The sequence below is a fragment of the Siniperca chuatsi genome, linkage group LG7 (genome assembly GCF_020085105.1).
Source record: "Siniperca chuatsi isolate FFG_IHB_CAS linkage group LG7, ASM2008510v1, whole genome shotgun sequence".
NCBI classification, from domain to species: Eukaryota; Metazoa; Chordata; class Actinopteri; order Centrarchiformes; family Sinipercidae; genus Siniperca; species Siniperca chuatsi.
The window spans coordinates 20846134-20871879 of record NC_058048.1 but is presented as its reverse complement, the minus strand read 5'-3'; the positions used below and the strand labels follow the sequence as shown (position 1 = coordinate 20871879).

At 38.7% G+C, this 25746-nt stretch overlaps 2 protein-coding genes across 2 annotated transcripts; both read left to right on the top strand.

Moving 5' to 3' along the window:
- Window positions 1-4395: 4395 nt before the first annotated feature.
- On the top strand, window positions 4396-10198 carry zpld1b (zona pellucida-like domain containing 1b). The gene is made up of 10 exons (XM_044201971.1): window positions 4396-4744; window positions 5867-6087; window positions 6206-6387; window positions 6814-6886; window positions 7656-7753; window positions 8089-8169; window positions 8387-8558; window positions 8633-8738; window positions 9451-9480; window positions 9721-10198. Exons 1-10 carry the CDS (start codon window positions 4606-4608, stop codon window positions 9891-9893), a joined length of 1275 nt encoding a protein of 424 aa, XP_044057906.1. The 5' UTR covers window positions 4396-4605; the 3' UTR covers window positions 9894-10198.
- Window positions 10199-12852: 2654 nt separating this feature from the next.
- On the top strand, window positions 12853-18721 carry si:ch211-229d2.5 (zona pellucida-like domain-containing protein 1). Its single transcript, XM_044202550.1, is given in 12 exon segments — window positions 12853-13056; window positions 13059-13115; window positions 13471-13691; window positions 14052-14225; window positions 14299-14388; window positions 14528-14625; window positions 16300-16332; window positions 16334-16378; window positions 16710-16878; window positions 16968-17070; window positions 17825-17845; window positions 18020-18721. Coding segments are annotated over 12 exon segments (1164 nt in total). The 5' UTR covers window positions 12853-13019; the 3' UTR covers window positions 18136-18721.
- The last annotated feature ends 7025 nt before the right edge of the window (window positions 18722-25746 follow it).

The window sequence follows — 25746 nt, the reverse complement described above, 5'->3', positions numbered from 1 at the left end:
TTCCTCAGACCAGGTTTATGCATGTGGATATATGAACTGTATGAAAGGCAACAGTAGCTACAGTTTCCTCTGATATCCTTGACAAGGTCATGTTAAAAGAAAAGCTCCTCGTATGCTGCTCTCTCAATACAGGGTTGGGTTTCATACATAAACATTAAGTCAGCCTGTTGTTTTCCCTTCTCACCTGGGAATTTTTCACAGGTTTCCAGCCCCAAAAAAGGAAGCAGTCAGAGGCCTCTGGAAAAAATCTTCTCACTTTGAATGAAACTGGTTTATTTATTAGAATTTTCAGCAGAAATCTCCTAGAGAAACAAACTGTTTTTTTAATAATCTGCACAAGTTGTGCATTATAAATTAAACTATTATCATTAAATTTCCCCTTTTTTCATGTCTATGTGTACCACTTTAGTCTGTACTACAAATATCATCTGTCGCAACAAATCAACAAGTTTTTTTTACTCATTGGAAACATTACTCAATGAGGATTAAATCTCAGCACGGACTTTGATGAGGCACTTTACTGCCTGTGTTAAAACTGGAGTGTCAGATTACTACCGCACTATCACGGGTTTGGTGATGCAGCCCAGATTGTGTGATTTAGATGTCTGTTTGTTGAGTCTGGATGTTTCAGGTTGATCAGATAGAGATGGCTCTATCAGACAGATCTAGTGTGGCGGTTGAGCCTGAGCCATAAAAAGTCTCTGAGCACAACGACCTGCAGAAAACATTCACGAAGCTCAGGAGAGTTGCACAGACAATCATGGTATTATGTTGTATGATAAAGAAAGTTTGACCACATGTATTTATTTCCTGTTCATGTGGCCATCTGATCCTGTTTGCTCTGAACGGCACTTATCTGCTTGTAAGCGTTTCATATTTGATTTCAGCCCTACCTCATCAGAGGGGCAGGTGAGCAGCAGTGAATAGCAAACACCTGCAGCCAGCTGTGTTTCTCAGGGCTCTGCCAGCAGGTGCCTGAACGGCTTCAAGTCTGGATCTGAGTCTGACATGTGAGGCCACAGGCCAGGACGAGTCTAAACCGAGTGACTCACAGGAGATGTGTCTGATGAGGGCAACTGTATCATGGGTGGGATGGGAATAACAACCCAAGCATATAATGTTCCTGTGTGCTCATTCACAAACATCCTTATTGTTTATCCTGAAAAAGATAGAATTCAGCTAAAAAACATTTCCCCATATTGGTTTTACTTTCAATGTACACGGATTAAAAAAAGATGCAGACAAGTTCTAGAAAGATTTTTAAGCTAGTGCCCTGGGGCCCCTGCCCCTCTTTTTCACATCAGACATTTTGAAAAGCACAGTTATTAATAATAATGCTGACGATGGTTCTGTTCTATGTAAGTCATGACAGAAGCCAAGTTTCTATCTGAACTTTAAACAAATTTTAAACAAATTTCCAGAAAACCTGCAAAAGAAAATGCAAATTAATATGAATTTCCATCCACTACTCTTATGTAAATATTAGGAGTTGAGTGCATTGAGATAAACAGTTGGTGGGGCTAATTTTAGTGCCGTAGAGCCATTGGTAGAAGAAGAGGCGCAAACAATGGAAAACAATGTGGAAAATGGGATGAAATATGACATTTCTGTTTGTTTCATGTATTTATTTGAGGAAGATTACAGTCTCCTCATCGCTCCACACAGATGTTTTTGTTTCTTCAGTGGAAGCTCGAGTGATGTTTAAGTCACATGTTTCATGCACGTTATAATTAATTTGCTACATCTGGTTCCGCTTTCCATTTGCTTTCCACTCAGGTTTTTTATGTGCAAACTGAAAATATGCATGACAACAGGTGGATGGAAACGCGAGCCAGCAAGTGAGCCAGCATGCACAATACCAGGACCCTGAAACTGAAGCAGCTAAATGGAATTCAGCCTCATTCAGTATATTATTTACACCTGTGATTTTCTTCCTGTGATGTGTCAAAATGTCTTCAGTGAAAAAGGCTTATACTCTGCCCCAGATCTGCTGTATGTCAGTTTGTGTTAATTTGTGCTTAACCACAATCTTTTCCTAACCTGAACAAAACATTATAGACGCCTAATCTTCACCATTCATTACACGTGACATTTTTTTTTTGCTATAACCCTGATATTTCCCTAACCTTAACTACAATGTGGTCGCCATGCACAGATATGGTAGAAAGCAATAATACGTTTAAAAATGCTGGATGTAATGTTTGATGTAAAACAGGGCAAAGAGTCTACAGCCAGGCTGCCAGCTCTGTGAGGCTGTAATACTCATTGCTAAGAAAACCTGACCTTGAGCTAGATGAAAAGTCAGGGATCACCAAAGTTCACAAAGACAGATGTCTGCACCAAATTCAATGGCAATCCATCCAACATGTGTTGTTTTTACTCTGAACTAATCAGAGTAATCTGGAGTTTTGCAGCATTGTCCAATATTGACCTTCTTTTTTGGTGAAAGGCTTGTCTGACCATAATATGAACTGAATACTAAATAGGTATCAGAACTAGATTTGTAATTAAGCAAATTACCACAAAGTATTTGTCATCCAGGCAACCTGGGGCCTTCAGCGAAGATGCCTACTTTGCCCAGTTGTAGGTAATCCAGCCTGCAGATGTGTCTAATGCGGATATGATTAAAAGCTCCAGAAAAGCTACAAAATGGACCTTGTGGTTGGTATATTTTTGTCAGTTGCATGAAGACAGATTGCACATGCAAGAGTGAACCCAATGAAGGCAGTGAAAATATTTGCTGCATGGTATTATGTCTTTTTGTTAAAGGTATGACTTCAAGGGAAAGAAAAATAATAAGAAAGAAAATAAGTTGTTGGTCATTATTATTTCATCAATCAAACAGTTGCAAACTAGACTTTTAATGATTGAAACCACCAATCAAATGAGGCAGAAATTGGATTAGTTTTCAGCTGTTTCTTTGTGCTGCTTTGCATATAATCTTTTCATTCTTTTATAACATAGCAAATTGAGGTTTTGCTGAAAAAACTGCATTTTAAAGGATAAGGATGGCACTGTTCTACATTTTTTCTTATCATTAACAAATCCCATAAAAAGACCAAATCCAACAATGATTGATCCTACTGTAAAGTATTGACTGTGTAGCCAAAGCCTGGTTGCTCAGTCCTCTGCGCCATAGAGCTCCATTTTTGTCTAAAAACTGCCAAAAACACATGAATGTGCCACACTGTTGCACTGATTGACATGTTCCTTCATCATGATGAACGTGGGCACTGTAGTTTATTTTAAGTAAATCCCACATACGCCGTCCTGCTGACGTAAATACTCGCTAGAGCACCATACGTGTATTAATATGTGACTGAAAATAGTTCCCAACAATTGCACTATTTACTCCGTTTGAGTGACGTTTGCTAATAGCTACAGTGCCCAGGTTTTTTAGGGAATTACTTAGCCTTTAAAAAAATGCAACTTCATATTTGTGACCTGTTTTTTTAAAGATTTATGTCTTCAGTAGAAAGCAATGGACTTGGACTGAGTACCACAGACAGAATAGGGAAGTCAGAAAGTATTGGGTTGGTTTTGGTCTTTTTATGGGATGATCAGTTTAAAGGTCAAATAACTTGCAGAAGAGAAGTTCTGTCTTCTGATACACGTTAAACGTATTAATGTAACTTGTTTTGTTAGATGGTCTGCAGTAAAATGAAAGGTGAGGGGGAGTAACAAAGTGTAAAACAGATTCAAGATTCCACTTTTACCATCTGTGACACTGAACACACCATGCTGGAGTTGTACACACCAGTGAATGCCTTTACTCTAAGTGATGCCTTGTGCATCACAATTACCCACACACAGCCCTGCATCAGACCGTGAGTTGACTTTTATGTTCATGTGAATGTGGGCTGCAGCAGCAGCCGATGACAGCTTAATTCCCGGGCTGGGCCCCCCACCTGCTGAGGCCCACCGTTTGTGTGAGCTGACAGACGGAGAACAGACTGAGGTGAGACGAGTGGGAACCCTCTGAGTGCGCTCAGGTTTCTGGGCACTGTGAAAAGATTTGTCCAAGCCATTCAGATCTGACGGAGTTTCCCATGTTCTGCACTGCAGCCTTTTTTTTTTTGTTTGGACAATGAATCCCTCTATCTTTGTCATCTGTGCACACACAACAGATACACGTAAGGCTGACGTTGTGTTTAGGTCCTTGATGCAACCAAAAACTACATGCCACAGTGTTGAACTTTTCACTCATCACAAAGCAGGGGAAGAGGGGTCCCAACCAATTACTTTGGAAAAAGCAGGAAACAGGTAAACAGGTGTAGAAAAAATAGAAGTGGGGGGTAGAGAGAAGGGAGTGGGATGAAATGAGCTAGAAAGAGGGGTGACTTCAGTTTAAAAGGCGTTGGGTAATAGAGGTTTTGGGCCAATATGAGCGCCTGAAGTAAAAGGGGGCAGAGGGAGCAGGATAAGAAGGATTAGGGGACCTGGGGAAAGAAGGTTGTACTACTTTGATAGAGGTCAGAGCGTGCAGCAGTTGAGGAATCAGGCGAGGCAGGGGAGCATTGTTTTTCAACATCTAATTTCGACATAAGTGCTGTTTTTTAACACGTATCTGAGGAATGTGGTTAATGCAATGTTGACCTTCTGAAGATGACAGCGGGTAAACCTCTCTCAAGTGCTGAAATGACACGAATGTGCTTTATCTTCCTGCTGATGAGTAATGCTGCTTCAGTCTCCACACAGTTTAATGGATACAACTGTGACGCCAACTACCACAGCAGGTTTCCAGGTGAGAATCCTCCACGTATATCTATTTACGATCCATACACTCTTCTGTCACTCTGCCTACAGATGTGGAACATAGGTAAAACTTTAATACATGGTTCATAACACATTATAGCACACTATAATGTAGCTGTAAGCAATTATAAGGACAAGTGTTTATTAATGTATATGTCAACAATTATAACTGGTGTATAAATGGTGAATGAATGCTTAATAATAATGGGAATTTGGTGGTTGCAGCACCACAGGGGGAGTTTAATTCCTACAGTTAAAAACTGTAGGAAAAACTTCCTGGCAACATGCAGAGGGCTTTAAAACAGACCTTCATGTTGGGAAATTAAATAACACTTTTTTAACAGGTCTGTAATTTCCTAATGCTTTCCTACGAAGTTTACTGGAAAGAATTGAACAGCCGCCTGAATAGATAAGATGTAATAATTTAAATGTTTTGGTGACTTTCTTTTTGGTATCTAAAATCCTGCCTACAGCCCTGATATAGAGGATAGACAAAACAACACTTCATGGATGACGACAAACTTTGAAATAACTTTATCACCCACTATTATCCATGAACTAATAGATCATATTAGGTTGAAATACACATTTCACCTTTGCAGCAGTGATAAAGTTACAATAGATTTAAAGTGTTTTTTCTCAGCCCACTGTATCTAAGTTACAGGGTTTTTTTTTAAATCCTGGTCTTCATGGCAAGAGTCCAGCTGGGTTTCAGTCTCACCATCAAATCAGGGACTATTTTACTCCTGAGGTGTCAGATAAATGCTGGTGGGATAGTAAGGTGGCAGTGCTCTTTGTGTCGAGGACCAGGAGCCTGTTTCACCAAAACTGCAACATGTAAGCTTTGACCTACAACATTTTTGCAAAATGTATATTTGCATAGATTTCTTTTCACATGAAGTTTGACACATTTCACTTATCAAAACCAACACTATACTTGTTGCTCATGCATGCAATAGCTGTGCAGGACTCAAAATGTGTCAGGAAATGTAGCTGCAATTTTCAAGTGATGATCAGTAGGGAAACGTGTAAGAATTTCACGCAAATTGTAAAAAGTTAAAAAGATGTTGTTAACCCTTCTCTCTGCCTCCCTTCCTCTCTGCACCTCCAGGTGAGCGGGACATAAGTGTGTATTGCGGGGTTCAGACCATCACCTTGAAGATCAACTTTTGCCCCGTGCTCTTCTCCGGCTACACGGATGCAGATTTGGCCCTGAATGGTCGCCACAGTGACGCCCAATGCAGAGGCTTCATCAACAACAACACCTTCCCCACAGCGGTCCTGTTCAGCATCAGTCTCAGCACTCTGGAGGCCTGCGGTAACAGCCTGGTGGTAAAGAATACACAAACATGACAACATGGTTTTAATATAATCAATAAGCAACTTCACCATGTTGTTTATTGACTTGGGAGAAAGCAAAGTGACATGGCTGAGATGTTTCTCTCTGCAGGTCAACACAGCCTACGGGGCCAATGCCTATGGGAACATGTCTCTGGTACAAATTGGAAATGTCTCAGGCTATATTGACACCCCTGACCCGCCGACTATAATCAGCTACCTGCCCGGTTTGTTGTATAAATTCAGCTGCAGCTACCCGCTGGAGTACCTGGTCAATAACTCACAGCTGGCATCGTAAGTGGCTGCCAAAAAAATCCCTCAGTGTCCAAAAGAGAGCTTGACCTTTCCGGAGTTACTCAGTGGATTTGATATTAAGATTTATTAATTTAATTAAGAATTAATTCAAATGTGTTTATTGTTCTCATAAACTGTGGGGCTAATTAAGCTTCTGGTTTAAAAGCCTGAGTGGGTTTGTGTCTTATCGTATTCTGAGAACCATTTATTTTAGAATATGCATATTTTCATAATGACTTAGATGCCAATTCACATGCATACATTCCTCTAAACTGTTGTCTTTTAGTCACATAAATAAATAAATGTGTTATAGCTTTAACATTATACTACATCACTACCTATGCTTTCAAAATCATGTTTATTAAGTTACCACCCACAAAAGGTCAATAAATAGCATTGAAATAAATGTGTTGCATGTCTTCACAGCTCTTCTGCTGCTATAACTGTCAAGGACAGCAACGGTACATTTGTGAGCACGTTGAGTATGATCCTGTACAACGTGAGTAGACATCTGTGTTCAACTTAAATACAATAATTTCTGTTGTAATGCATGAACTTTAAAAGCTTTGAATTAGATTCAGAAGGATAGTTTTTTAATGTCCATTATCTCTGCATCAAGTTAGTGTTTTATTTTAATGAATCTGTTAACTATTTAGTTATCCAGTTAACTAACAGAAATATCACCAGATTTATTATAAGTTTTGAGATAGTTCAGATTTTTCTTATTGTCAACAAATCCCATGAAAATACCAAAACCAACATTGAAATGAATGTTCTTTCATTACAATGAATGTGGGCACAAACCCACAAACACTGTCCTGCTGCCGTAAATACTCACTAAAGCACCAAATATGTATTAATTCACTGAAAATAGTCCCCCACAAATGCCCTATTTATTCCTGTCTGAGTAACATTTCCAAAAAACTACAGCGCCCAGTTGTTTTAAGCCTTTTTAAAAAAAATTAAAGTATATATTTGTTTTTAAAGAGTCACGTCTTTAGTATGAACAAATGGGTTTGGGGATGAGAGCCACAACGAGGCTGTTAGAAGTTATAAAGCATTGAGAGGCTGACTAACACACTGGATTTTAAAAGGATTTATTGACAATAACAAAAATATAGAATATTGCCAGCCTTATAATTTAAACACGCATAATGTCAGGACTGAGTCCCTCTATTAATTTCAAGTTTCTAATTTTATGTTTGTAATAAAAAACTAACCATTTTATTTTTTTATTTTTCTCTCCACTTTGATTTTTTCCTGTACAGGATTCAACATACAATCAACCTCTCTCTATTCCCATGGCTGGGCTGGCTCTGAAAACTAGAGTATTTGCTGCTGTGAAAGCCACAAACTTAGACAAACGGTGCCAGATAACATATGATTATTCACTATTCAATATTGATTTTCAGATGTGATAAATCTTTGCAGAAATATTTCATGTAGCATACATTTTTCCATTACAACAACAACTTCAGTGAAGCAGGGATGATATTTTGGTCAATCACAGCATCTTTCCCACCATCATTTTTACAGATTTAGTCATTTTTTCACTATGGTTTGCCTACATTCATTATGCCATTATGTTATTATACTACATGAAGGCGCCGGTCTGCAACAGAGAAAGCCCCAATCTGTGCTTTCCCATGTGCAGTTAAATCTCTATCTTCCATCCCATCTCACAGTTTTGTCTCTCTGCAGGTGGAACATCTTGATGGACTACTGTTACACAACCCCCTCAGGGAATCCTAATGATGAACTCCGCTATGACCTTTTCTTTGGGTAATCTCGCTTTTTTTTGCCTCAAGATGATGACTTGATAAACCACAAAAGGGAGTCATTACCTATTCATGCTCTCCAAAGAGATTATCCCCATGAATGCTACATTTTTTCCCCTTCTCAATGAGTGCTTAAGCATATATCTAGACATCAAATCTGTCATTTTCAGTGTGCACATGTACATATTTGTGTATCTGTGTGTTGTTCTCTTATGAAACAGCTGCTCCAAAGACCCACAGACGACAGTTTTCGAGAATGGGAAGAGTCAGATGGGACGTTTTTCCTTTGAGGTTTTCCGTTTTGTTAAACACAGACACCAGAAGATGTCAACTGTGTTTTTGCACTGCGTCACCAAGCTTTGCCGGGCAGATGACTGCATCATGCTCATGCCAGTAAGTGTAAAAATCACGAATCTCAGTTTGTGACTCCCTCAATGAGGACTGAAATTTGATGATGTGATTGGCAGATTTGTGGGCGACGGCACAGGCGGGGTGGAGAGGCGAGCCTTGATTCCCCACCAGCAGCATCTGGGAATGCTGTCATCACCGCTGGACCAATCATCACCAGGAGTGGTATGAACAATAAACTGACTCTTAAAAGAGTAGTTCGACATTTTGAAATACGCTTATTCGCTTTTTGCTGAGAGTTAAATAAGAAGATCAATACCACTCTCGTATCTGTCCGTTAAATATGAAGCTACTGCCAGCAGCCATTTAGTTTAGCTTAGCATAAAGACTGGAAACAGGGTGAAACAGCTAGCCTGGCTCTGTCCAAAGGTAAAAATGTATCTGCTTACCAGCACCTCTAAAGCTAACTAATTAGCTTCCTCTCAGAGAGTTAGTTAGGAGATGGTTAGCTTAGCTAAGCAAGGAGAAATAGCTGGTCATATAAATAGTCTTGCACATTATCTCCTCTAAAAACACAATTTGTCATTTCTACACTTTGGTTTCTGGACAGATTAAGCAAACCTGATATAACCTGTTAATTAGTAATTTTTAGAGGTGCTGGTAGACAGATTTGGTTAGCTTTGGACAGAGCCAGGCTAACTGTCTTTATGCTAAGCTAAGCTAACCATTTTCTGGCTGCAGCTTCATATTTAACAGACAAATATGAGCGTGATATCAATCATCTTATCTAACTCTCAGCAAGAAAGCGAACAAGTGTATTCCTCAAAAAGTCAAACTATTCCTTTAGATTGAGATCAATAGATTAATGCATCCACAGAGCCATTGAAGATTAAAGTATCTGTAAAAATATTCTAATACTTCCAAAATCATTTTTCAGATGAAACTCCTGTCAACAATTCACAACTTGGTAAGCTCTCTTATGCAATGTTACAAAACATAAAAAGGTTTTAAATATCACCTGTGACTAAGTCCTGGGATGGGTGTAAAGATAGAAGATACCCATGGAAATTGATGATTTAAGGCAACGACAAAAAGGTTCAAATTCTCTTTCTGAAAGAAAAAGACACAAACTCAGGTCATGTTAAGCCCACGTCAAAGAACATGTCTGTTTCAAGTTTCTGCTTTTTTTCACCTTTCCGTCCTCCAGCATCTGGTGACCCCTCCCAGCCAATGAACCCGGTGACCAGTGCTCTGATCTCAGGCGTGGTCATCCTGGGCGGGGTCAGTGTGGGCTTCTTCCTGCTGTCAGTCCGCCTCCTGAAGAAGTCCCACCTCCCAGCAACCACAGCCTCAGGTGTTTGGAACCCCAGCTTTAAATGAAAATCTGTATAAAATAACATCTTGGTACTGACAATATGTGCAGATACACGTTAGGTACACAGACTTAAACAAACTGATAATGTACATGTGCATGTGCACTTTCCTTTGTACACACACTATTAAATGTGTATATTGTATTGTTTCAGGTGTTGTGTATTTATTGCCTTCAATACCTCACCATTCTTGTTAGTCACTGTTGTCTATTGTTCGGTCAATTACAGTATTTACAGCTTTACACTCATAACTCCGATGCAAATGGATAAACATAAATCTTTAGAACTTGTAATAAAAGACTGCATCAAAAGTTTGAGTGTGTAGCTTTCCCTTTCTTTCTTTGATGTGAGTCAGCACCTCACTAAAATAGGTGTGACTGATAAAAATTACTTATTTTGGCAGATTTCATCTCATTTTTTTTTTTTTTACAAATTTGACAAGTGAGTTAATAAAAAAGAAAAATTAGAGTGAAAACAAAATATAAACCATTATCACAAAGAGGTGCATAATTTTTTGTTTTACTGTCAAAATGTAAAGCATTTATAGTATTATAACCCTGTACAATGTTAAAATAAACAAATAAGCATCATGCAGTGTTTTGAAATCAAGAAGTGGATTTATGTGGAAAGTGGATTTTATCTGGCTCTAAAATTGTATACTTTATAAAGGAATATTTCAATATTTTAGGAAATACACTTATTCACTTTCTAAGCAACTCCAATGGTTTGCTTAGCATAAAGACCGGAAACAGCGGGAAACAGCCAACCTGGCTCTGTCCAAACTTAACAAAATCCGCACCTCTAAAGCTCACTAATTAACATCATATATCTCGTTTGTTTAATTTGTACAAAAACCAAAGTGACAAAACAAGATATTGTGGTTTTACAGGGGGTTATAACATGTTTCCAGTCTTTATGCTTGAAGACATGACAGTTTTATCAACTTTCTTATCTAACTCTCAGCAAGAAAACAAAAAAGGATATTTCTCATGTTGATCTATTCCTTTAAATAAGTATTTGAAAAACAATCAAGATGAATTAAAAAAAAACATTCTCAACTCAAGGTCCACTTACTCGCTTGTCTGGGAGCTTTGAAGATTTGAAGTCCATGTCATACGTTCAAAAGCTCAGGAACAAGCAAGTATAAGTAGATCTTGAGTCAAGAATGAACTGCCAAGCTCACATATCAAGATCAGAACTAGATTCAAACAAGGGATGTGCAAAATAAATTTTTGTTCAGCATATTGTCACTGTTGAGTGAAAACCATGTGTCTCCAAATGTGGTGATTTAGAATTTTCTCAGATAAACTGAAGGATTAGTTGTTCCTTTATGGGTTGAACAGAAATTTCTCCTAGCTATTGAGCTAAATAAACTATTAAAATACCCAGTGGATTATCTGAAAAATGTATATTTACAAAGCTTAGTTCATAAAAGGTTTTCATATGACACCAACAACAATTTTATATTTACGTTTGTAAGTAGGCTAAAACTCTCAATATTAGTAAACACAACCTGCCATCTCCTAATGGCTGGGTGCCTAATGACACATATTTGTATTGTAGATAATGAACAATGGTTTCTGGCCGGTTCCTCCATGATTTATTTGACTACAATCAGTAAAGTTTACTTATTCATCTTTAATATTGGCACATATCTGTGAAAGTTTTCCAAATGTCATGGCCTCCTGGGTGTCCAATCTCCAGGAAAATGAACAAAATACCAGGCATTGCCAGAGCTCATTTGATGACTGCCAGAATTAATCTTTCATTTTTTGTTGTATTGATTTTCTTTTCCGATGACCTATATAAATGTCTGTTGGCGACAGCTGCGTCTCACGTGTCCGACTCTGCGGCTGTTTTTATGACCTGCACGGCTCTGCTGCATTCACTGCTCTTTATCACTCTAATCCCTCATTTCAACAGCTATTTTGTGATGTATTCAGCATCCACAATGACCACAGATAACTGAGAAGAGAGGAAAAAATGCTATCACCCCCCCTCTCAGTTTACTATCAGCAATAATTGATTAAACCCTCCTCCCAAAATGGAAATGAGGCTGGGATTTGGCTTTGAATGTTGAAGCCAAGTTCAGGTGAGTCAAGACCAAAGAAAACTTATTTTAAAAAACCAGAGGAACATTTATGAGGGTGTGTGTGGGCGAGAGGACAGAAGGACAGTTCTGTATATGACAGTGTGGTTTTATATGTTTGACAAAAGATGACAGAGACGCCCATCCTCCAGCTTTACCCCGATCAGAGCTTTCTCTTCCCAGGTGGCTCACCTGACAAGATCAGGTTTCCAGCTGTCCATTTTCTTTCAGGTAAACCTCAAAATTAACCTAATTTTAAATGATTCTCTGAAGACATGGGAATTTTTACTTTGACTCACAAGCACAAACACAAATATTCTAACATAAATCTTGTGTTATTTACTCCTCAAAAACAAGAAATTCACAAAGCGTAAACATGATAAATGTCAGTTACATTGTCAGTCTGACTAACATGTTTGTTGAAAATAGCATTTCACACAATTTTGAGCATCATGAGCCGTCATGTAAAAGATCGCTTGTGCCAATTTGTCAAATTAAGGGTCATGCAGGTCATATTAAACCACCAAACACCTCAGAAGACAACAGGCCCTCTTTCCTCTATTATATGGGAGGTCCCAGGTGAATAGAAAGCGTACATACTCATAAGTCACAAAACCCCTATGGACATTGTTTACGCATGTAACTTTGAAGGGGGCTGTGTTGGGTTTCATCATTTGCCTCCAGGAAAGGACCAGACCACCTCAGCCACAAAAAGTGAATTGTCCATGCAAAGCTGAGACAGCCCCACCAAAGTGACAATGACCCTGTTTCCATCCAATCCTGAAACAGTGTTGTGATCACACAACGGTCATGCTCACCACATATAAAGAGCAAAGAGCCAAAGGAGGTAAGATCAAGGCCGAGATGCAAACAAAGTTTCCTCAATTGCCAGCTCTGGATTAAGCATCTAAATCTGGACTTTTATTGTTAAAATCACTGGATTTACGGACGTTTTCTTCTGCACTGTGCTGGATTTATTAGGCTTTTCTGTGTTTGACGTCTGTGTGTTTGCCTCAGCTTTGGCACAGCAGGCAGAGCAGTGAGATGGCTTTATTCAGCTTCCTCATTCTGACCTTCCTGTGTACTGCGGGCGAGAGGCCTTCAGTGTATCTGACTGCAGAGCGTATGCCAGACGACCAGGTGCGATGACCTTCAAACACACATTTTTATTTTGGATTGAAGAGGTCATATTGATTTTAGTTCAGATGTAGACCTTTAGGGAGGCCATATTGATTTTAGTTTACTTCAGATATTTAATTAGTACACTTGAAAGAAATGTAGATGTTAATGAATAATTAATTAAATATTTATGGTTTAACTGTGGTTCTTCATGTGCAGGTTTTTCTATGGTATTTGTCCATACATGCACAATAATTTCCAGAATAATTGCATGCTGAACAATAGTTTGGAGTAGCACAATTCTATTAAGTGAATATTTGTAAATGAAAATCATATCAGAATCTTTTCAATAACAATGCTATCTTATCACCATCAGAATACACTGATATCGCTGTGGTGTGTGGCACATCTGCTATTGACCTGGCGATTCAAATCTGCCCAGCTATCTACACCGGATACAACCAGAGCTTACTGATCCTCAACCACATCCGAGACAATGTGGACTATCGGGGGACGCTGGACACCTCTGTGACACCTCCTGTGGTGAGATTCAGCTTTCCCATCCGAGAGGGAAACGCCTGCGGGAGTAACGTCTTGGTGAGTATTGCATCAATGAAGTGTCCTGATTTAGTCATGTGATCATGGTGCTTGTTAACCTTTAGCTGAGGGGAGTTAGAGCAGATTTAGGCAACTGAAAGGGTGTAAGAGTGTGTTTTAGACCAAGTAAGAAGAAGAGAACACTCAGGGCAGAAATAAGAGAATTTCAGACATACATACATGAGGTGAATCAGTCTGCTCTTGACTTAATGTAACACAGACACACGTAATCCCATCACCAGTCTCCTTTCTGAGGAGAAAGTTTGGCTGTGATTGCATCACTGCTGCCTGCTATGCCAGAGATGTTTAAATTTACTTTTAACCATTTCTTAATTAATCATGTTCTCATTAAATAATGAGACCACAAGTGCACCAGGGATGGGAATATTCTCAGAGTTCTCCAACATCCAGACGGTCAACGTCAGTGGGGTGGTGCGATCCTTCGACCTCACCAATGGGATGATCATCTACAACGCAGAGCTCAAGTATTACTACTCATGTGCTTATCCACTGGAGTATCTCATTAACACCCAGGTCGTTGTGTAAGTTAAAATATTGTGGGTTAAAAAATACATTAACACTTCTAACATTTCACTTGCGTGCCAAGTATGATCTCATTCCTTTCTTCCTCGTAGGTCATGCTTTGAAGGACAACAATGGGAGCTTCATCAGTACCCTCAGCATGGCCTTGTACCAGGTGCCACCTTACACCTTTCCACATACTATACATACCCTCATTTCCACCGGGAACTGACATAAACTATAACTCCAGAAGATTAATCTTATGTAAGAGCTTGTATAATGTTTTTCCTTCTCTTCCTGTCCTATCCTGCCAGGATATAAATTACACCACGCCCCTTGTTGTGCCAACTCTGGGCGTCAAATTAAGAACAAACATCTATGTGCAGGTGGTTGCATCCAACCTGACATCACAGTAAGAAGCATTAACATCATCTGGACCGGTATTTATCAAACTTCTAAGAATTACACTGAAGTAAAGGTGGAAAGTAACTAAGTACATTTACTGAAGTACTGTACTGAAGTACACATCTGAGATACTTTACTTGAGTATTTCCATTTTATGTTAAGATCAACTTGTAAAATAAATTAGTAAACCAGATGTGAACCAGATGTTCCCAAGATTTTTGAGTTGTGGCCCTTTGTAAAAAAAGCAATGTCTTGTTGAGGAGCTTGTCATGTTTCAGATGTCTATGAGTTGTTAGCAGTTCCACCAAAGAGAGATTTCCGCTCTTAGCTTCTCAGATAGTTTAATTCAAATAACGTTTTGAGGCCCAAAGAGGTAAAATTATCCAATATTTCATAAAAAAAAATAAAGATTAGAGAAAAGTCCAACAAAGGAGACCAAATTTGTGCAGCAGAACTGTGTTTGTTCTTCTTTCCTGCCCCATTAATCATCTCACGACCCCTGAGATTTGTTTTGTGACCCACTGGAAGGGCCCATCATTAGTCACAGAGGCCTTTTCTGCAGAATGAGTAATTTTACTTTTGATACTTTAAGCATACATCTACATTTTGCTGATAATACTTATACTTCAGTAGGATTCTGAATGCAGGACTTTTACTTCTAATGGAGTATTTTAAATTGTTGCAGGCTGACTGGTATTTTTACTTATGTAAAGGAAATTAATTCTTCTTCCACCACTGCTACAGAGGCAAGAAAAAAGGCAACTTGCTTTGTGATACATTTTACTAAGCGACTCACTCCTACTTCCACATACTTCTCAAGTGATCACATGATTACTTATACATTACATTATACATTACTTATACATATATATATATATATATATATATATATATATATATATATATATATATATAATGATTTTTATGATATATTATATATATATATATCATATATATCATTAAAAAAATCCTTATTCTGATATGTTGTTCTGCAAAACACAATTTTGATTTTAAAAAAATATTATTATTGTTGTGAGACTCTAATATCTCCAATTGTGATGTCATATTAATAACAAAATATAGATGAAATAATAGCAAACTGTCTAAGATGGAAACAAAATGAAAACCAAACTGGAGCAGGAGAGATATCCTGCTGCCAGTAGATGAAAACATGAGAGAAATCATAAGGAGAGTTTAGTACCACCTTTACAAGCGCAGACAATTGAGAATGCCGAAAGTGATTGTAAACAAAATTAATGGCAGCTTTATTCTTGTTGTTTGCACACCTGAAAAAAAATCTAATACAAATAATAGGCTAAGACTACCCTATTGTGATTTTGTACATTCACTCCAAAACATGTCTCAGCAGGTGTGTGCTCATCTGTCTCTGTGCTGCAGTCATCTAGGATCTACTCTTAACCGACTTAAATTTAAAAGTATTTTTTAGTTGTAAGAAATTCAATGAACAGCTTTTATTCTTATGTTTGTGAGTATGAGTAGAAGTGAAGGTTAAAAGTTTGACTTTTAGCAGTTTCATAAATTCAATGCATGGAAACCGGAGTCAATGTCTCTCCTAGTCTCCGATCAAATGACTGTGACTTGATAGATTGTAAATTTGAGGATTTCACCTGTGATCTGGAGTCTCTGACTAAGTGCTGGGGACATCATTGTTTCTTCACAGGTACTTTATTCTTTTGGGCCGGTGTTACGCCTCTGAATCCGCAGCCCTCCAGCTCCACTATCTTTAATCTGTTTGTCTCGTAAGTCACAAAAACACCTAAAAACACTAAAAAACTGTGAAATGAAGTTTGAGCTGCCTACTAATTGTTTCTTGGGAATTTCCTCCAGTCCTTCAAGGCTTGATAATGGGTTCTGTCTCTCAGGTCAGCAGCATCTCTAAATGTAAACCTTTACACATATCTACAGGTCTTCCTCTCTTCCATGCAATAAGTGCACCACAGCTACCTCTAAATCCAAAGGGAGCCCGAGTCTTGATTTTGTCTCCCTGCCTTTCTATCATTAACACACTGCTTGTATGTATCTGTGTGATGTGCAAATGGGGCACTTGTGAGGTTCGCCTTTTATTGAAAGGTGCTCCATAGATCAGCTCACCACTATGCTGGAGAACGGGGATAGCCAAAAGGCCCGTTTCTACTTCCCAGCGTTCCGCTTCATTGAGCGGCAGAATGAGACCATCTCCACCTGCTATTTGCACTGCATCACCCGACTCTGCGAGCGCAGCACCTGCAGCACCTTCAAGGTACAAAGGCACTACATGCATTTCAAGCAGAAGTCTCCAATTCCAGTCAGATCATCAACTCATGTCTCTCCGTCTGGTTTGATCCACAGCAATGCAACAGGAAGAGCAGGAGTGTGGAGACCACAGTTGTCCAGGAGAGCATCACTGAGCCGTCTGTGCTCACAGTGATCATAAGGGCCAAGACAGAAACTTGTATGTCCCCTATGTTCTTTTTGTGCAAATGAGTAGTTAAAGGAGTCAGTCAAAGATCTACACACTGTAACGATAGCACCCAGTTGATTTAATAAAGTAAGTCAAGTCAAATTCAGACAATTTTATTTATATAGCCCAATATTCCAAATTTGCCTCATGCATAATTAAAGGCATGGCTCGACATTTTGGGAAATACGCATATTCACTTTCTTGCTGAGAGTTAGATGAGAAGATCGATACCACTCTCATGTCTGTACACTAAATATGAAGCTACAGCCAGCAGCTGGTTAGCTTTGCTCAGCATAAAGACTGGAAACAGGGGGAAACAGCTAGCCTGGCTCTGTCCAAAGGTAACAAAATCCAACTACCTAAACTCCAACATGTCTGATACTGTCCTTATAGGTGACAGTAATGAAGTATGCCTTCATAAAAGGGCTAAAATAGAGAAAAATACAATAAACAATACAAAAAAAGAATACATATGTACATATTATACAAGAACATGTTGTATCTACTACATTACAAACATTCACTAAAATGTAATACATAAAGCACATAAATTATCCAAAAAGGTTATCATAGAAACTACTACATGGAAAAATATAGTTAATAAAAAACATAGTCTGAGTCTTTTCTCCTTTTACTCTCTCCCTGTAATTGAATCAATTTTTCCAATATTTAGGCAAATACAATATTTTGGATATATTCTCCCTCATAATGAAATACTGACTCTTTCTGTCTTTATTTCTTGCAGCCATTCTCTCCAAAGAAGAGGGTAAGTGTGTTATTTATTAACTTGAATGCCATGAGAACAGCCATTCACAAAGTTTTTACTAATTAGATTCCTCCAGAAATGAAAAGCATTTCTTATCTGCAGCAAGTCATAATGTCTTCTGTTGTCTGCTGGAACTGAGCATCCCATAATGGTGTCACTCTCATTTGTGCACAGAGCTGTCTGGTGGCCAGCCTGATGGCAAGGGCGTGTCTGGTGGCCTGGGAATTGCTGTGGCTGTCCTCATTGTGATAGGGATGGCAGCCATTTTGATGGCGGAATTTTTTTATTGAAAACTAAAGCAGCTGAGCTAGCAACAGTCCATAATGTTGATGAACAGAGGTCAGCACAGGCTTAAATGACATAATGAGTTTGACAGGGTGACATTCACATACTGGTGGAGATGCATAATGTATGTATGTAGGACTCTGCTGCATTGAATCAAACTATTGATTGGAGCACTTTTTCTTTCCAATCCTTCGCAGACTGTTAGATGTTATGGAAGGTGAAGTCTGAATAATGCACCTATCATGATGCACTGAATGATAAAAAGGAAAAAAACATATCCAGTTGTCATCTTAAAGGAATGGTTTGACATTTTGGGAAATACACTTATTTGCTTTCTCCAGGAAGTAACTGGTTAAGAAGTAGTCTGGCACATAACTCTCTATAAAACGAAAAATTCTCTATTTTACACTGTATCCAGGCTAATTGGCTGCAGCGTTCAGACATGTTATTGGCATCGATCTTCTCATCTAACTCTAGGCAAGACAGCGAATAAGCGCATTTGCCACAATGTCGAACTTTTCCTTTAACAAAGCAAAGAATGATGGTAATACATTTGAATTGTTACATTTCTGTCTCATTTGGTTTATTGTCGGTGAGTAAATAAAGCATTCAGACTTCCTGCATTATATCAGGGGAATTTAATACTTATGATAATGTTTAATCTACTTTGGCAACTGTTCTGAGAAAGTTTGTATATTTCCATGAAGTGAATGGTTTTTGCTGTGTATAATTGTGCCATTTTCTTCATGTCACGCATGCATTATTCTTACTGTTAAAGATTGCAAGATATGAAACAAGAGGTTGTGTCTTCCAACAGCAGACATCACCTGCAGTCGAAAGTATACTCTGCATGCTGTGAACCACAATCTTATGTTAGAGTGCATTTCACAGTTCACACGAAACAACTCCTGACATACAAGAAGGCTTTGGTTATCTTCAGTGCAGTCTGGGAATTTAGAGGAAATGAAAGGGATTAATTCATCCAACTGAGTATAACTGGCACACACACTTCTATGCTGTTTTATAACTGGAGCAATGTAGATTGTACAAAAAAGTTGAGCTGTTCAATATGAATATCAGTATTTCAAATTCATACTTTTGAGAGTCTCTTTCAGTTTGAGGTTTGATGTGCTTTGCTTTGGAAGCACAGAGGATAAGAGAAAGTTTGTGTTGAGATTGGTGGAATGATGTTTTTGTAATTATCCTCCACTAGAGGGTGTCTAATCACCATTTTCTTAATCTTATTTTTTGAAGGCTTGTACTACAGCCTTTGTCTGCAGTGCCATTAATTAACACATTTTGTGGATAGTTTAGCACCCAGAAATATCCAAAATACTGCCTGAGAATTAAAAAATATTCACTGTCAATTCCAAAAAATCCATGAGTCAATCAGGATTTGTTATTTTTTTTATTTCTCACATTACAAGTAACAAGACAAGCTTATTTCTCTTCATGTCAGCTTTCTGAAGGCCCCGGAAAGTTCACAAGTTGCATCTATTTCCAGTTTATATGGTCCTCGGTAAGATCGATGATTTTCTGAGTGACCCAGTGAAAAGCAAGATGTCTTTTCCTGTGCACCATAAAAAGAACAAGAAAAGAAATCAGCTGGCTTGACAAATGATCTAATTACGAATTGCTGTATTGTTAAGTAGGCCATGACAAGACGACCCACTTTGAAATGTGTGTGTGGGGGGGATAAATCAGCTCAGCTGGAAGGTAGTGCTCCATTAGGACTGCAGTAACTGTATGTTCAGGATAAATCCCCCTTTTATAAGTTCCCTGTAATTTAATTAAACCAACAGGGATAAACGCATGCTCTGTCACTCTCTAATGGTGTGGACATTAACCTTTGGATCCAGCTGCTTTGCCCTCTATAATGTTAATAGCCGTGGGGGAACCAGAGTGAAGAGCAGCTAGACATTTGTGATGCACTTGCTGCTTATGTTGCTCTAGATAGTGCATATTTTAGTGCATCTTACCATATTTAAAGTCAACTCATGTTGTGATGCATCTTTATATTAGCATTTGTATTGCTGCCATGAAAACTTTGTTTCAGACTATTATCTGCAAAAGACATGAAATGTCTGAAGATGAAATTGTGCTCTTTTTTACTAGCCTTAACGTTTTGGTCGGTTTTGTCCTCAGCTGAAAGAATAATTGTCCTGTCATTTCCATTCCAATTAATATGCATATGAGTCTGTCTGTAGGCTATGCATTAAGTTTAGTAGACAGCACAATCATGAAAAATTGATGGATCATTTGTAATTTAGGGCAGGCATATGAACATGAAGACTCTTGGAATATGATGACTTTGAATAAACAGTGTCAGTCCTGCTAATGGGCTGATGTGATGTGCTAATGTGCTAAAAAAATAAATAAAGCCGGAATGAGTTCAAGGCAGGTAAATGTGAAAAACTTTACAAAGGTAGGACTCTGCTGGACTGCTGAGCAGGCGAAGTCATGCTGGAAGGTCCAGCTGTTCTATTAACCTTTTGTAATGAGACAGTGAAGCTGGGAATCTGTGGGCAAAGTGTAATATCATGTTCATGACATATCAGAGGAAGCAGAAGAACAACGAACAGGACACCATTTCTTTGCTACGTCCTGCACATGTTGAAGGGAATAGTTCCACATTTTAGGAAATCCAATTACTTGGGTTCTTGCTGAGAGTTAGATGAGAAGATCGACACAACTGTCATATTTGTCTGTTAGCTGAACTAATGGCTAAGCTGGAGTTACCGGTAGCTTAGTTTAGCATAAAGAGTGGAAAAGCTTGCCTGGATCTGACTGAAGGTAACAAAATCCTACTGCCAGCATCTCTAAAGGTCACTAATTAACCCATTATATGTCATTTGACTATTTTTCGGAATAGTTCGGCACACAACCCTCCGTAAAACTAAAAAATGTGTCACTTCTAAACAAATGATTGATTTGCGAGTTTTAGAGGTTCTGGTAGTCAGTCCCCCTCTCCTGGCTTCAGCTTAGCAGTTAGCTTCAATGGGCAAATATGAGAGCGGTGTCCATCTTCTCATCCAACTCTGAGCAAGAAAGGGAATATGTTTATTTCCCAAAATGTCAAACCATTCACATCAAGTCGTAATTACAACTGGGAAAGTCAGACATTTCTGAAAGTTCTGATTTAATTAGCGCATAATAATACATAGTGCCTGTAAACCAAGCGAACATGATGTACATCAGCCAAAGTCTGTTGTTTAATGTGAACCCCAGATTTAATGGGTACCTAACTATACCTCTCGCCAAGAAAGCCAATAAGCATATTTCCCAAAATGTCAAATTTTTCCTACTTTGCATAAGTATCCTCCACTTTGGAAAATCCAAAGTGGATGTTACTGGAGCCCAAAATCCCAAACATCCTTCCTGTGATTACAACAAAGACTTGACAAGGTATCCCCAGGCAGCAGCTGCTGTTGATGTGATACAATATGAATGCAACATAAGCCCAAGTGTAGGTGCAACATCAATGCCGTCAGTGTATGTGGAGTGTGTGAGTTAGTGTTGGTCCAATTAGTGTTGAGAGCGGGAGTGGGCAAAGTTGAATGTAGAACACCAGAACACACTGTTGAGCCTTCAGGGGTTGTTGTGGGATAAATTGAACAAACTATCTATGCAGGTGCCCACTTGACCATAAATGTCTTACAAGGGAAAATTTTTCCAATCATTGATCACTGCATGTGTGATATGTGAATATGAGAGCTTTAACCTCTGATTGGCAATAATTAATAATAAATACTTTAAATGGAGGCTGTGGAGGCCAACAATGAAATCAGTTGTGAGAACACATACGAATGAGAGCAAGAAAAGTGTGAGTCACTATTATTAAAATTACTACCAAACTACTTTTTTCGAATTCAATTTGTGGGTTTGACGAGCTCCTTGGCTCTAAATGAGTGCAATCAGGAACTCTGATTACAAAAATGAGCTGGGAAGTTTGGCAACAGAAAAAAAAGGTCATGACACAAAGTGCTGATGATTGTTCATCTGAGCATATCTTTGATGCCCCTGAAATACATTTTTACAGCTATTTTTCATGTGAAACCAAACATAATATACAAACTCTGATTGCTTCATGTTCATATTCTGATTAAGTATTTGGGCTATAAAGTGAGCTATATTGTGAAATTTTACATAAAACACTTAAACAGAAACATTTTTAAACCAAAACAATTAGCCAAAAGATACTAAAATGCTACATAGAGCTGAGGGAAACTGCAGAGTTGGGTGATAAGTCTCTGACTTCTTTCACGGCACACAGTTATTTGATCCACTGAACTAAAAATACTGTTAGGTCTTCAGCACCTGATTACATAACTCATCAGGTAAAATTACAAGTAGGTGCAGGTCTTAGGCATGCTGACTGAGGACAAACAGATTTGAGGTTTTGGTCTTCATGCAAACTTTAGTCAGAATATAAACAGCTAAAATGTCAAATCCCTCCAAAAGGGGGAATAATCCTATTCTGGATGAACGGCTCCAGTCGCTCTCCGCACATGCAGTTAAAATCCTCTCAAAGGTTTTTTTTTCAGGACTTCTAGGTTATCAGAGTATGCATCCCTTACACCTGGGTGAGTACGAAAAACCAATGGAATTTCTCTAAGAAGAGTTGGCCACCCATGAGAAAAGTATTAAGACTCGTCTGTGCCTGAACACTTCAGACTCCCTGAAAGCATCTGCAAATTCACTCTGCGAGTTCAGTTTAGGCGAGTTTAAAGCTCTCTGAGAGAGAACCCATTATCCATTATTTTCTTCTTCTTAGAATTATGGCAATTTCTATTCAGGATAATTTCATTGCCTGCATTTGGATATTCCATTGTTGTGTGTTGAATAAATTGCCTGAAAAGTGATAAAGGCCAGCATCACCTTGTCCCACTTCATCTTAACTTATTTGTCAAGCTGTCCATCATCCTTTCAACAGGGGGCTACTTGTTAATGATTGATGCGGCACCTCGTAATGTGATGGATGAATCGCCTGCTGCATGATGGGACGGGGGTGAGTCAACCACTCCTGCTCCCCTCCCCCACCACTCACCACTACTCTTCATGTAGGGGAGACACACGCCTTGTGTCCATCGATGGAGGAACAAAGGCACATTCAATTTAAGCCCCATCAATAATGTACAGCTGAGGAGGCCTTTTGCTAAAGGAGCCCTGTAAAAGCATTGTTGTGGTGTAGCAATGGTTTCTGAATGGTTTATTATCTCTGGCTCTGTACACTTAGACATGTAGGCTATGGTATCATCATTTTATTTAGTGTTGCATGGCAGCGTCACTGTGACGCCCTCTTGAGCTGCTTTGTGTCTCTGGAGTCTGCAGCCTGGGCGCTGGAGAATATGTCAAAAGAAAGATAGGAAGAATGCAATAGTTTTTTATTTATCGCCCATTTCATACATTTACACACCCTGTCTATAAAAAAGGAAATACTTTTGCTTTAAGCTGGACTGTGAATAAAATCTGACATTTTGAGAGTTTTTTTTATATATTTATATAAAAACACTTGAAAGACCCCGCCAATAAGAGAGAGGAAGGGATAATATAGGAAGTAAAGAAATAGAAAATGCAACAATCACTATATTATCTAAGTAATAAAATTTAATCATTGACACACAAGGCTATAAAAATAAGCCTTAGACATGACAAAAGAAGATACAATCTTTGATCTTGTCTTGTCAGAGTTGAGGAGTGTAAAAGCACAACCAACTTTAGTCTTTATCCAAGACTTTAGGACGACTGGAAACGCCCCATGTGAGGGTATGAGGCTTTACACAATATCTAATGGGTAGTTTAAAGCTCAGGGTCATAGCTTGGGGATAAACTCAGATGTGCTTTAAAAGGAATCAATATCTACCCTAAAATGGAAAAAGAAACAGTGCCAAAGCAGTGGTTGGGCATGATGTTATCTGTTTTGTACCAGTTAAAATCCCTACACAAACATTTTGTGAAACAGACAGAGAACAGAAAGCTGCTGTGATATAAGTTAGATGTGATGGATGCAGGACTTTCCAAGTTTTTTTCAGATAAAAATGCTTTAATGTTTCCAAATTCGGAAGAAGCATCACTCTATAAATGTTTGCACATACAAAAGAAAGCTGTCAGAGGTTTTAACAAGATTGAGAGTCTAAAACCATGCTAGTGGCTCTGTGAGGCTACCATACGGTGCTTTGACCTAAATGCTAACATCAGCATGCTAACATGCTCACAATGACAATGCTAACATGCTGAGGTTTAGCAGGTATAATGTTTACCATGTTCACCATCTTAGTTTAGCGTATTAGCTAATTACCACAAAACGCAAAGTGAGGCATGGATATCTGTGCCAAGTGTCATGGGAATTGTCAGTGCGTCTGTATAAGGATCTTTTCTATTCAGAAAACCACAGTCAGCAAGCTGTTAATCTGTAGCCATCATCCTGAAAAAGAATGCTATTCTTAACATTACACAGAGTTTTAAATGAGAATGTGCAACTATCTGACACCCTTTGGTGGTGCACAGGCTGGTCCCAGCTTCTTGGCACACGATTCCACCCTTCGTGTGGAGACAGCACCCTAGTGGAGGAATCCTACACACTTCCTCTGTTTGTAAGTTGCTAAAGTCTCTGCTTCGTTCCCCAAAACTGATACTTTTCCTCTCATGTTCATTACAATACATACTGTCCTCAGTACATGATGTTCTTTCTGATATCCCTGTTTCTTTGTATAAATGTAAGCCTGCTTGCAACACTTAGTCAACTTTTCCCTGCAGTCAGCAAGTCTGCAAGACAACACTTTGAATTGTTAAGCCTCATGCCCTGTGTGTGTGTATGTGTGTGCAAAGGTTTCAACATGGTATTAATATAATAGGCAAGCAACCTTCATTTAAATTATTAATTCCCACAGAATCCATCCAAGAGTTGTTGAGATATTTCAGTCTGAAGCACTAATGTCAACATCATGGTGGCATAAGAGGAAAGTCAGTAAGCTCCGTCCTCTGGGGACCATGAATGTCTGTACACAATTACTTGGCAATCCATCCAATAGTTGTTAAGAAATTTCAGTCTGGACCAAAGTGGTGGACTGACCAACCGACATTGCCATTGCTAGAGCCCTATCAAGAGTGTGGCTAAAAACAGGAGACAATACTATGTGAAATTGGTTCAATCTGTCTGACATTTTTGACATATTATTGAGTCCTACATTTGTCTGTATAAAGCTGCGATGTTCAATTTTGAGAGTTTCAACTGTGTCGTTACTTGGATCAGAAGATATAGCTATATCATCTGCGTAAGAGTCAAAGGTAAGGTTATGTCTTTGAGTCAAGTGGCCCAAGGATAACATATTACAGGAAAACAGAACTGGACCTGAAGGGCAATCCTGCAGAGTATTTATAACTGGAGAGAATCTACAATTTCCAGTACCAGCAGAGAAAGTCAGACTTCTTTAAAGCTGTTTCATGGCAGCACAGTGTTTGAGCCTGTAAGGGTGTCACAGGGTGTCAAAAGCCGCAGAAAGTCTAGAAAGGATCAAAACAGATGTTTTTCTTCCATCGGCTGCAAAAAGACAGCCATTTGGCACTTTCATAACAGTGGGTTTAATAGCCAGACTGAAACATCTCAAAAAGATTAT